Genomic DNA, 13,062 nt, shown 5'->3' with positions numbered 1-13,062 from the left:
CTATCCACAACAAATCCCCCCTACTTTGGTCTGCGGTCAGTTGATCCCATTACTTCTCGATTAGATTTAGGGCCCACCAAAATCCTGGAGCTGCCTCTGCCAGTTTTGTTTTTATGATTCCCCAATCTGAATGCAAAACGTGAACATGAATAGCTATTATTGAAACTATTATTCATGAACCACAAGCCATTCTAAAAGGCATTCAGGGTGAAAATAGCACACCGGCGCTTGCTTGCTTAGAGGTGCCTGACCTTGGAAATGAGCCTTGTGCAGTGCACAATGTATTCTTATTTAAAGTTACATTTAGATATAAAATGCATATTTAAATGCATATATACACTCACCGAGCACTTTATTAAGTATTTTACATTACATTATTTATTCAACTTATTTTACACTTCTACTGCTGTAGCCTATCCACTTAAAAGTTATGATCCGTTGTGTGTTCAGAGATGCTCTTCTGCATACCACTGTTGTAATGTGTGGTTATTTGTGTTACTGTCACCTTCCTGTCAGCTTTGACCAGTCTGGCCATTCTCCTCTGACCTCTCTCATTAACAAGGCGTTTCTGTCTGCAGAACTATTGCTCACTGGATTTTCTTTTATTTTTTGCACCTTTTTTGCAAACTCTAGAGACTAGTGTGCGTGAAAATCCCAGGATATCAGCAGCTTCTGAGATATTCAACCCTGTCTGCCACCAACAACCATTCCACAGTCGCATTTTCCCCATTCTGGTGGTTGATGTGAACATTAACTGAAGCTTCTGACCCATATCTACATTATTTTATGCATTGCACTGCTGCCACACAATTGGCTGATAATAATTACACTAGGTGCAAGTAGGTGTAATAAAGTAAAAATGTTCCTAATAGGGCTCGGTGAATGTATTTGGCGGTTTTAAGAAATGTCTCAGTTTTAAGTATGTCCTAGTATATTTACCATCATAAAAGTTGGTACATTAGTAAAAGTATACTGCAGCTTGTCTGATGTTTAATGAATAAAATGTAAAATACAAAACTAAAATATGTCAAATATAAAGCAAAGACAAAACACTTGGTTTAAAGTAAGGTTTAAACCAGGAGTCACCAAGCCTGTTCCAGGAGATCGACCATCCTGTAGATTTTCACCACAACCCTAATTTGGCACACCTGATTTTACCAATTAGCTTGAGTTACCTCGCTTTTGAAAAATGAACGCTATGTTATAGTTGGAGTGAAAACCTACAGGTAGATCTCCAGGAACAGGATGGGTGACCCCTAGTTTAAACAAATGAGCACAAAACAATCTCATTTGTGAATATACAGTGTGCCTCCCTGAGGTGTGGAGGGCTAGGTGAGGCAAACCCAGTGAAAGTTCATTTTAAGGAGTTATACAGCTTGTGCCACTCTGTTATACAGTTATACAGACCCTGCACTCTGTACTGTGAGAGAAATAACTTAAGAACCGAGTTCCCAGAAGCAGCTTTACAGGGACGAGGGGGGCAGAGATTGTGAGAGGTGCTTCCTCTCCCTAACTCAGCCTTCTGCACTCAGGTGAAATGTCTTGTGTTAAGTATTTCTGCTCAGTGAGCGAGTCTTTCCCTCTCTGCTTTCCTGAGGTACTGTCTGGGTGGATTGGAGCAGCCATTCACTCAAAACGAATATGTCATCATGCTGTAACATCAAAAGATATGTTTCACTATGTTATTTCACAATATGCTAATACACAGTATGTAAAAAAAACTTTCATATTATCTTAAGAAATCTGAGAACAAGAAAGACAAATTGTTAGAAAAAACATTTATTGTGTAGACGAATCCATCATATTATATTAGACAGTATTTAGACCAAGTGTTATCCTTGCTATGTTATTTTTAAAAAGACATACCAAACATTGCTGTTACTAAAGAATTTACTGTAATAACCAAATATATACAATTTATACATTAGCTTGACCATCACAAAAAAAAGATATCAAGGTGGCATAATCAAAGAGAAGTGGATAGGACATCACTAGAGGTCAGAGTTCAGGGGTCAAGGGTTGCGGAATGTGACAGCAGGAAGGGCTGAGGTCACTGAGACGCCACACATTCTTCGTCCGGTAAATAAAAGCGTGAAATCCACTTCGCTTCACACTCCTCCCAATATTCAACCACCTGTGCAGCTACCCGTCAGCTGACCTCCCCCTGCAGAGGCTCCGCCCCCCAGGCCACCTGGGTCCGATCTGATGGGTCAGTCGCCCCCAGCTGACAGGTGGGATTTGTAGTTCTGGGAGGTTCTCGAATTCAGTTCAGTTTATGTGAGTAAAAAAATAGATTTGATAAAAGAAAAGACTTTGGTATTCAGTAGATAACTTCGTACACGGTGGCCTTCTTGTCCCCGGAGCCGGTGACGATGTATTTGTCATCCACGGAGATGTCACAGCTCAGGACCGAGGAAGACTCCTTCGACTGCGAGGAAGCAGAGAACACAGACAGATACATCAAAGGGCTGAAGAGTTCCTTCAGTATTCACCGGAACAATGCTCCTGTAAACATATTTAACTTCACAAGAAGCACACACAGTCAGGTCCAGAATTATTGCCATCCTTGGGAATGCCAAGTCTCAAAATCAATCATGAAATACCACCTACATAACACGATTTATGGAAGCATCTCACACAAAAAAAAACCTTACTGAGAGCAACCAAGAAATATAAGCATCAAGAACTAAGAACTGGGTGCTATACAAGGACTAGCAAGAAATAAAGCAAGGAACAATGGCAGAAATATTTACACCAAGTACAGGGACATTTCCACCAAAAACCTGACTGCCAATGTCCACAAACCTGGGAGCTGGCCTTAAGTGGACCTTCCAACAAGACAATGGCACCAACTTCCCTCTAAATCAACACATGGTTCTGTCAAAACTGTCTCTGTCTCTGAACTTAAACCCTGTCAAAAACCTGTGTCCTGAATTGAAGAGAGTTGTCCACGAGAACAAAACTGAAGATGTCAAAGATGTTGTAAGGTTCTCAAACCACTAAACTAAAAACTATTTTGCTTGATTCCATTGAATCATTTAAAAAGAACAGTATTTGCCACGTGAGAAAATGATATATTTCAATAGTACAATATATTTCCAAAATGGGGGTTGTTTTCTACAGTCTTTATTATTCGCATTTATCAAGAGTGGCAATAATTCTAGACCTGACTGTACATCCCACTAGAAAATAAATGTAACTCTTAAGTTTAAGCGCCAAACACAGCACAAGACTGTTAACAATGCTTGCTATATTAAACAGTGAATGTATTTTCCCCAAGAACAGATACAAAGACATTGGAAATACTCTAAGAAAAAAGATAATTTAACCTGACAACTGAAACTAATTCTGACACACCACCTATCATTATGATTATCACTGTCTCCAGAAACCTGGTTCTCACCTGGGATATACAGTCTTCTTCATAACCTGTAATTATCTTGAATACACTGTCTCTATAGCAACCTGTTCTTACATTGAATATAGTGTCTCCACAGAAACCTGTTCTTACATTGAATATACTTTCTCTACAGCAACCCATTTAAACCTGTAATACACTGTCTCTATAGTGACCTGTTCCTACCTGTAATACACTGACCATATAGTGGCCTGTTTCTACCTGTAATACACTGTCTCTATAATGACCTGTTCCTACCTGTAATACACTGACCATATAGTGACCTGTTTCTACCTGTAATACACTGTCTCTACAGTGACCTGTTTCTACCTGTAATACACTGTCTCTACAGTGACCTGTTCCTACCTGTAATACACTGACCATATAGTGACCTGTTTCTACCTGTAATACACTGTCACTATAGTGACCTGTTCCTACCTGTAATACACTGACCAAATAGTGACCTGTTTCTACCTGTAATACACTGTCTCTACAGTGACCTGTTTCTACCTGTAATACACTGTCTCTAGTGACCTGTTCCTACCTGTAATACACTGACCATATAGTGACCTGTTTCTACCTGTAATACACTGTCTCTATAGTGACCTGTTCCTACCTGTAATACACTGACCATATAGTGACCTGTTTCTACCTGTAATACACTGTCTCTATAGTGATCTGTTCCTACCTGGAATATACTGGCTCCATAAGGTGTTCTCCAGGCATTCAGTAGGTTGTCCTTCCCAGTGCTCACAAACCATTTACCTGAAACATAAAAACATGCATTTTACCTACTGAACTAACACAGGCATTTACCTACTGAACTAAGATAGACATTTACCAACAGAACCAAGATAGACATTTATCTGCAGAACTAAGGTAGACATTTACCAACAGAACTAAGATAGAAATTTACCTACAGAACTAAGATAGACATTTACCAACAGAACCAAGATAGACATTTACCTACAGAACTAAACCAGCTTTACAGAGAAGGGCACATGAAGGACAGCCCTAAAGGTGCGATTATGTGCGCTAATTTCAGGCTGATATGAAGTAATGACGAGGAGCACGGCTGTATGTAGTAGAGAAGTGCAGCACACAGCAGGGCCTCGTATAGCAGTGGAGTGAGCAGTAGGCCAGTGTAAGTATGTAGTAGAGAAGTGCAGCACACAGCAGGGCCTCGTATAGCAGTGGAGTGAGCAGTAGGCCAGTGTAAGTATGTAGTAGAGAAGTGCAGCACACAGCAGGGCCTCGTATAGCAGTGGAGTGAGCAGTAGGCCAGTGTAAGTATGTAGTAGAGAAGTGCAGCACACAGCAGGGCTTCGTATAGCAGTGGAGTGAGCAGTAGGCCAGTGTAAGTATGTAGTAGAGAAGTGCAGCACACAGCAGGGCCTCGTGTAGCAGTGGAGTGAGCAGTAGGCCAGTGTAAGTATGTAGTAGAGAAGTGCTGCACACAGCAGGGCCTCGTATAGACATTTACCAACAGAACTAAGATAGAAATTTACCTACAGAACTAAGGTAGACATTTACCAACAGAACTAAGATAGAAATTTACCTACAGAACTAAGATAGACATTTACCAACAGAACCAAGATAGACATTTACCTACAGAACTAAACCAGCTAAAACAGCTTTACAGAGAAGGGCACATGAAGGACAGCCCTAAAGGTGCGATTATGTGCGCTAATTTCAGGCTGATATGAAGTAATGATGAGGAGCACGGCTGTATGTAGTAGAGAAGTGCAGCACACAGCAGGGCCTCGTATAGCAGTGGAGTGAGCAGTAGGCCAGTGTAAGTATGTAGTAGAGAAGTGCAGCACACAGCAGGGCCTTGTATAGCAGTGGAGTGAGCAGTAGGCCAGTGTAAGTATGTAGTAGAGAAGTGCAGCACACAGCAGGGCCTCGTATAGCAGTGGAGTGAGCAGTAGGCCAGTGTAAATATGTAGTAGAGAAGTGCAGCACACAGCAGGGCCTCGTATAGCAGTGGAGTGAGCAGTAGGCCAGTGTAAGTATGTAGTAGAGAAGTGCAGCACACAGCAGGGCCTCGTATAGCAGTGGAGTGAGCAGTAGGCCAGTGTAAGTATGTAGTAGAGAAGTGCAGCACACAGCAGGGCCTCGTATAGCAGTGGAGTGAGCAGTAGGCCAGTGTAAGTATGTAGTAGAGAAGTGCAGCACACAGCAGGGCCTTGTATAGCAGTGGAGTGAGCAGTAGGCCAGTGTAAGTATGTAGTAGAGAAGTGCAGCACACAGCAGGGCCTCGTGTAGCAGTGGAGTGAGCAGTAGGCCAGTGTAAGTACGTAGTAGAGAAGTGCAGCACACAGCAGGGCCTCGTATAGCAGTGGAGTGAGCAGTAGGCCAGTGTAAGTATGTAGTAGAGAAGTGCAGCACACAGCAGGGCCTCGTATAGCAGTGGAGTGAGCAGTAGGCCAGTGTAGGTATGTAGTAGAGAAGAGCAGCACACAGCAGGGCCTCGTATAGCAGTGGAGTGAGCAGTAGGCCAGTGTAAGTATGTAGTAGAGAAGTGCAGCACACAGCAGGGCCTCATGAAGCAGTGGAGTGAGCAGTAGGCCAGTGTAAGTATGTAGTAGAGAAGTGCAGCACACAGCAGGGCCTCGTATAGCAGTGGAGTGAGCAGTAGGCCAGTGTAAGTATGTAGTAGAGAAGTGCAGCACACAGCAGGGCCTCGTATAGCAGTGGAGTGAGCAGTAGGCCAGTGTAAGTATGTAGTAGAGAAGTGCAGCACACAGCAGGGCCTCGTATAGCAGTGGAGTGAGCAGTAGGCCAGTGTAAGTATGTAGTAGAGAAGTGCAGCACACAGCAGGGCCTCGTATAGCAGTGGAGTGAGCAGTAGGCCAGTGTAAATATGTAGTAGAGAAGTGCAGCACACAGCAGGGCCTCGTATAGCAGTGGAGTGAGCAGTAGGCCAGTGTAGGTATGTAGTAGAGAAGAGCAGCACACAGCAGGGCCTCGTATAGCAGTGGAGTGAGCAGTAGGCCAGTGTAAGTATGTAGTAGAGAAGTGCAGCACACAGCAGGGCCTCATGAAGCAGTGGAGTGAGCAGTAGGCCAGTGTAAGTATGTAGTAGAGAAGTGCAGCACACAGCAGGGCCTCGTATAGCAGTGGAGTGAGCAGTAGGCCAGTGTACGTATGTAGTAGAGAAGTGCAGCACACAGCAGGGCCTCGTATAGCAGTGGAGTGAGCAGTAGGCCAGTGTAAGTATGTAGTAGAGATGTGCAGCAGACAGCAGGGCCTCGTATAGCAGTGGAGTGAGCAGTAGGCCAGTGTAAGTAGCAGGCTCTTACCACAGTAGGCAAACTGTAGGGAGAGAACGCAGCTCTCGTGCAGGTGTAGCTGGTACTTGTCGGGTTTGGTGACGTGCAGAACCTCCACGTTGCTGCTCTCCATTCCCACAGCAAGCCACTCTCCAGTGGGACAGTACCCCAGGGAGAAGATCTGAGAGAGGAGAAATGCTGCCTTTAAAACACAGAGCAGAACTGGGGTCTTTACAGAAACACATACATATACACAGCTGTTCCACAGTACCCCTGAGGGCAATCCATTTTACTGTTCACGATAAAACTTATTCACAGTTGAGATTTTTAATGCAAATGTAGGAAATGATCAAAATTAGCATGAAAAATGCATATTTTATAGGCAGGGTGTGAGTCCATGGGTGTGTGTGTGGGGGGGGGGGGGGGTGTTGCAACCTCCCTTATCAATCTGGAGGAGTGCATACAAGCATGCGCTCTCCAGTGGAGCGTGTGATGTCACCTGCTGCTTCTCATCACAATGCAGTTCACAAGCTGGGCTCACTCGTGAGTTTGAGGAGCACGCTTAACATGCAGCTCCACAGACAGCAGACACTTCCTCAACCAGCAGGGCTCACAAGCAGTGAGACACCATCAGGCTCTAGCTGTTGGGTGTAGGGTGGGTGTAGGTGCACAGGTGGGTGGGGGCTCTAGCTGTTGGGTGTAGGGTGGGTGTAGCTGTTGGGTATAGAGTGGATATAGGTGTGCACAAGTGGGTGGGGGCTCTCACTGTTGGGTGTAGGGTGGGTGTAGGTACACAGGTGGGTGTAGACTCTAGCTGTTGGGTGTAGGGTGGGTGTAGCTGTTGCGTATAGAGTGGATATAGGTGTGCACAGGTGGGTGTAGGCTCTAGCTGTTGGCTATAGGGCAGGTGTTGCTGTTGGGTATAGAGTGGATATAGTTAGGTCCGGAAATATTTGGACAGTGACACAATTTTCATAATTTTGGCCCTGTACGTTACCGCAATGGATTTGAAATTAAATAATCGAGATGCAATTGAAGTGCAGACATTCAGCTTTAATTTGAGGGTATTTACATCACAATTGGAGGAAGGGTTTAGGAATTGCAGCAATTTTCATACATAGTCCCCTCATTTCAAGGGACCTAAAGTAATTGGACAATTGACTCAAAAGCTGTTTCATGAGCAGGTGTGGGCTATTCCCTTGTTATTTCATCATCAATTAAGCAGGTAAAAGGTCTGGAGTTGATTTCAGGTGTGGCATTTTCATTTGGAAGCTGTTGCTGTGAATCCACAACATGCGGTTAAAGGAGCTCTCAATGCAAGTGAAACAGGCCATTCTTAGGCTGCGAAAAAATAAACAAATCCATCAGAGAGATAGCAGAAACATCAGGAGTGGCCAAATCAACAGTTCTGAGAAAAAAGGAATGCACTGGTGAACTCGGCAACACAAAAAGGCCCGGAAGTCCACGGAAGACAACAGCGGTTGATGATCGCAGGATCCTATCCATGGTAAAGAAGAACCCTTTCACAACATCTAGTGAAGTGAAGAAGACTCTCCAGGAAGTAGGCGTATCATTATCCAAGTCTACCATAAAGAGAAGACTTCACGAGAGCAAATACAGAGGGTTCACCACAAGGTGCAAACCATTCATAAGCCACAAGAATAGAAAGGCCAGATTAGAGTTTGCCAGAACACATCTAAACAGCATTCTTTGGACAGATGAAACTAAGATCAACCTGTACCAGAATGATGGGAAGAGAAAAGTATGGAGAAGGCTTGGAACGGCTCATGATCCGAAGCACACCACATCATCAGTAAAACATGGTGGAGGCAGTGTGATGGCATGGGCATGCATGGCTTCCAATGGCACTGGGTCACTAGTGTTTATTAATGATATGACAGAAGACGGAAGCAGCCGCATGAATTCTGAAGTCTATAAGAACATTCTGTCTGCTCACATTCAGCCAAATTCAGCCAAGTCGATTGGACAGGGCTTCACAGTACAGATGGACAATGACCCAAAACATACTGCGAAAGCAACCGAGGAGTTTTTAAAGAAGTGGAATATTCTACAATGGCCGAGTCAATCACCTGATCTCAATCCGATTGAGCATGCATTCCACTTGCTTAAGACAAAACCTAAGACAGAAAGACCTGCAAACAAACAACAACTGAAGACAGCTGCAGTCAAGGCCTGGCAAAGCATCACAAAGGAGGAAACCCAAAGTTTGGTGATGTCCATGGGTTCCAGACTTCAGGCAGTCATCGCCTGCAAAGGATTCTCAACAAAGTATTAAGAATGAACATTTTATTTATGATTATATTCATTTGTCCAATTACTTTAGGTCCCTTGAAATGAGGGGACTATGTATGAAAATTGTTGCAATTCCTAAACCCTTCCTTCAATTTTGATGTAAATACCCTCAAATTAAAGCTGAAAGGCTGCACTTCAATTGCATCTCGATTATTTAATTTCAAATCCATTGTGGTAGCGTACAGGGCCAAAATTATGAAAATTGTGTCACTGTCCAAATATTTCCGGACCTAACTGTAGGTGTGTACAGGTGGGTGTAGGCTCTAGCTGTTGGGTGTAGGGTGGGTGTAGGTACACAGGTGGGGGCTCTACCTGAGAGGTGAAGTCATGCTGTTGGAGCTGCCGACCCTCTCGCAGGTCCCAGGACCTCACAGTGTTGTCCAGACCTCCCGTCCACAGCTTAGTGCCGTCATTAGAAATATCAATACAGCTGGCCCCATCCGTGTGACCCTGGAACTGCCTGCAACACGCACACACACACACACACACACACACACACACACACACACACACACAAATCAATAAACCTAGCCCTGCTGATCTAATAAGGGAAATCCACATGAGAGCAGGTTTCCTGAGCGCGCTCAGTCGGTCCTCACCTGACCAGCGTCTGGTTGTGCAGGTCCCACACGGCGATGTTGCCGTCGCTGCAGCAGGAGAAGCAGACCTTGGAGTCGGGGCTGATGGCGAGGGCGTAGCAGGCGGGGGCGGAGGAGGTGAGCTCCGCCTTGATCCGGGGGGTGGGGGCGGCCAGGTCCCAGATGGACAGCGTGCTGGCCTCCCCCCCCACGATTAGAGTGCAGCCGTCCGGGAGGAGCTTGCAGGAGCGGATGTAGTTATCCCTGTTCTGTGGAGAGAAAGGTGGAGTTAGACCACTGTGAGTGTGTGTGTGTGTGTGTGAGAGAGAGAGAAAGAGAGATTGATAGAGTGAGAGAGAGACAGAGTGAGAGCAAGCAAGAGCGAGAGAGGGCAAGAGACCTTTATTGTGACACGGCAACTAAACATCACAGGCCATTTGGCCTACTCCACAGTAATGTCAACCTGAGCATGAGAGTATAAACTCACTCACTTCCCAATTCAACATATTATGTCCCAAACAGTCCATTGTAACCATTTTGAAATCTGATCAAGTGTAGGCTGGAAAACAACTGGAAAATGCTTAAGAATTGATTTATTAGTCCCATTACCACTGAAATCAAAGCTATTTGGCAGCCATCTTGAAAACATTCAAAAACATTTCAAATGGTTCTCTCCATGTCAAAATATACATTCAGAACCATTTCAGATGACAAAAATGTGTAATGATAAAATTTGATCGGGAAATAGATTGTCAACCAATGTGCATTTCAGACGTGTCACATCCATAATGCCGCTGTTACTGCCTCATAAAAATCAAGACGGAGATATAAATATTATCAAAGTTGCTATTTTTATCTTCAGCCAAGCCTCCGACATTACATCAATGTCAAACGTTCTGCATTAGATTTTCAAATTCACAGTTTTTAGAAAGTGGATAGTCTCCCCAAAATACCTGTCTTTTTGTGTCACATCCATAACGCAAGTTATTAGTCACATGTTTTCTGGCTCAACAATATTTTTTAAATTATTTTTTGGTCCTTTCCCTCAGCCAATTGGGTGCTATGATAATATGCATTAATATTTTTTATCATGTAAGAAGTCATTTTCTGTCCAAAAATTGCCCATTTCATGCAGAACAAACAAAACCAGAAACCACTAACTTACAAATAAAAACAAGTAGCCAAGACAAAGCAAAGCATAAGAACACAACAAACAACAAAACACACAACAACACAACGAAGAAAGGAGAGAGCAAGAGATTGAGAGCAATAGTGAGCTCTCTTGCATTATATGATTATATGTCATTATCATCAGCATCATTACTATTATTATTATTATTCTTATTATTACCATCACTTATACAGATTTTCCTTGCATACTTTTTTTCCATTTGTATTTCTCAATCTCCAGGAAGGGAATTTCGTTTTTATTTTTTTGTAGTCTTTGATGTTCAGTGTTAGAAATATTTTTGCATGCTTTGGCAATGGCAAAAAATGTAGTACTTTGTCATACCAATAAAGCAACTTGAATTGAGAGCAAGGGGGAGAGATAGTGAGAAAGAGAGAGAGGGTGAGAAAGAAGAGGGGAGAGGGAGAAAAGAGATAGAGCGAAGGGAAAGAAAGAGAAAGAAAGAGAGGGAGAGAGAGATAGAGGGACAGGGTGAGAGAGAGAGAGGGAGATAGAGGGAGAGAGTGAGAGAGAGAGAGAGAGAGAGAGAGAGAGCAGGTTCTCTCACCAGGCAGTCGAGCTGGGACACGGGGCTCTTGTTGCCAGGGTGACTGATGTCCCACACTTTGACGCAGCCCTTGCCCCCGGTGTAGACGTGGCGGGTGGGGTTGCTGATGGTGACGGCGCACACCACCTCCCCGTGGCTCAGCGTGTTGATCTGCCGGGCGTGGCGCGGGATCCCCGGGCCAATCAGAGCGTCCGGAGGGAAGGGCACCGGCTGCATCTGCCCGTCTGCGCTCACGTGGAAGGAGTACGCCCTACGCGAGGAAGAGGAGGGTCAGGGAGGAGAGGAAGAGGAGATATAAAACATCTCAAAGACTCCTGTAAGAGCCACTGGTACAGACTGATGAAAAATTATTTGCCCCCTTTCTGATTTCCCCTCTTATTGCCACATATTAGTTACACTGAATAGTCTCAGATCTTTAGACAAAATGTACTATTAGACAAAGGGAAGCCGAGTAAACCCAAAACACATTTCTTAAATTATTTTTCATTTTTTCATGTAATTAATGAAAAAGCTATCAAACACCCAAATCACCTTTGTGGAAAAGTAATTGCCCCCTTTAACTTAATAACTGGTTGCACCACCTTTAGTCATAGGAATTGCAACCAAACCCCACCAAATCGGTCTTTAACCACAGTGGAGGGGCTCAGTGTTCTCTGAAGAGTTTCCTGAGTCTGAGCAGCTCGTTCCGGGTCCTGCCATCTCTACTGGGTTCCATTCAGAACGAAGAATGTGCAATAACAGAAGATATCAGGAAGGGGCCAAATACTTTTTCATGGCACTGTAAACTGCAGTAAAATGCACATCTCCTCAAAAACACTCTAAACTTAATCAGACACATTTCTACTGTCACTGCACTTTTCAGCAGTCTCTCCACATAAACTCAAAAAGTGGCCTGTTGTATGGGTGTGTGTGCGTGTGTGTGTGTGCATGTGCGCCAGCCTGTGTGTGAGTGTGCATGTGCCTGCCTGCCTGCCTGTGTGTGTGTGTGTGTGTGTGTGTCCGCCTGTGTGCGTGTGTTTTTTGTGTGTGCATGCATGTGTGTGTCGGTGTGCGTGTATGTTTTTGTGTGTGCTTGTTGGGTGTGTGCGTGTGTGTGTGGTGTGTTTGGCGTGCTGTCTGTGTGTGTGTGCAGGGTATGTTTGGCGTAGTGTGTACATTTGGTGTAGTGTGTGTATGTGTATTTGGTGCAGTGTGTGTGTGGGGGTATGTTTGGTGTAGTGTGTGTGGGGTGTTTGGCGTAGAGTGTGCGTTTGGTGTAGTGTGTGTGTGGGGGTATGTTTGGTGTAGTGTGTGTGGGGTGTTTGGCGTAGTGTGTGCGTTTGGTGTAGTGTGTGTATGTGTGTTTGGTGCAGTGTGTGTGTGGGGGTATGTTTGGTGTAGTGTGTGTGGGGTGTTTGGCGTAGTGTGTGCGTTTGGTGTAGTGTGTGTATGTGTGTTTGGTGCAGTGTGTGTGTGGGGGTGTGTTTGGTGTAGTGTGTGTGGGGTGTTTGGCGTAGTGTGTGCGTTTGGTGTAGTGTATGTATGTGTGTTTGGTGCAGTGTGTGTGTGGGGGTATGTCTGGCGTAGTGTGTATATGTGTGTGTGTTTGTGTTTGGTGTAGTGTGTGTGGGGTATTTGGTGTAGTGTGTGTGTGGGGGTGTGTTTGGTGTAGTGTGTGTGGGGTGTTTGGTGTAGTGTGTGTATGTGTGTTTGGTGCAGTGTGTGTGTGGGGGTGTGTTTGGTGTAGTGTGTGTGGGGTGTTTGGCGTAGTGTGTGCGTTTGGT

General features: G+C 44.6%; 1 protein-coding gene across 7 annotated transcripts in view; it reads right to left on the bottom strand.

The window, feature by feature from the left end:
- Positions 1-1,763: 1,763 nt before the first annotated feature.
- The window catches only part of LOC133140094 (transducin-like enhancer protein 1), a 35,999-nt gene continuing 24,700 nt past the window's right edge, over positions 1,764-13,062 (bottom strand). For all 7 annotated transcript variants that reach the window (XM_061259658.1, XM_061259660.1, XM_061259661.1 and 4 more), the window contains exons 16-21: positions 11,300-11,549; positions 9,585-9,832; positions 9,298-9,445; positions 6,703-6,853; positions 4,086-4,162; positions 1,764-2,428 (exon numbers count right to left, since the gene is read on the bottom strand). In XM_061259658.1, the coding sequence (XP_061115642.1) occupies positions 2,321-2,428; positions 4,086-4,162; positions 6,703-6,853; positions 9,298-9,445; positions 9,585-9,832; positions 11,300-11,549 (982 nt within the window). In that variant the 3' untranslated portion in view covers positions 1,764-2,320. The remainder of the gene's footprint in view (positions 2,429-4,085; positions 4,163-6,702; positions 6,854-9,297; positions 9,446-9,584; positions 9,833-11,299; positions 11,550-13,062) is intronic.

The sequence above is a fragment of the Conger conger genome, chromosome 11, assembly GCF_963514075.1.
Source record: "Conger conger chromosome 11, fConCon1.1, whole genome shotgun sequence".
NCBI classification, from domain to species: domain Eukaryota; kingdom Metazoa; phylum Chordata; class Actinopteri; order Anguilliformes; family Congridae; genus Conger; species Conger conger.
The sequence above is the reverse complement of the archived record's forward strand: the minus strand, read 5'-3'. Positions and strand labels throughout refer to the sequence as shown.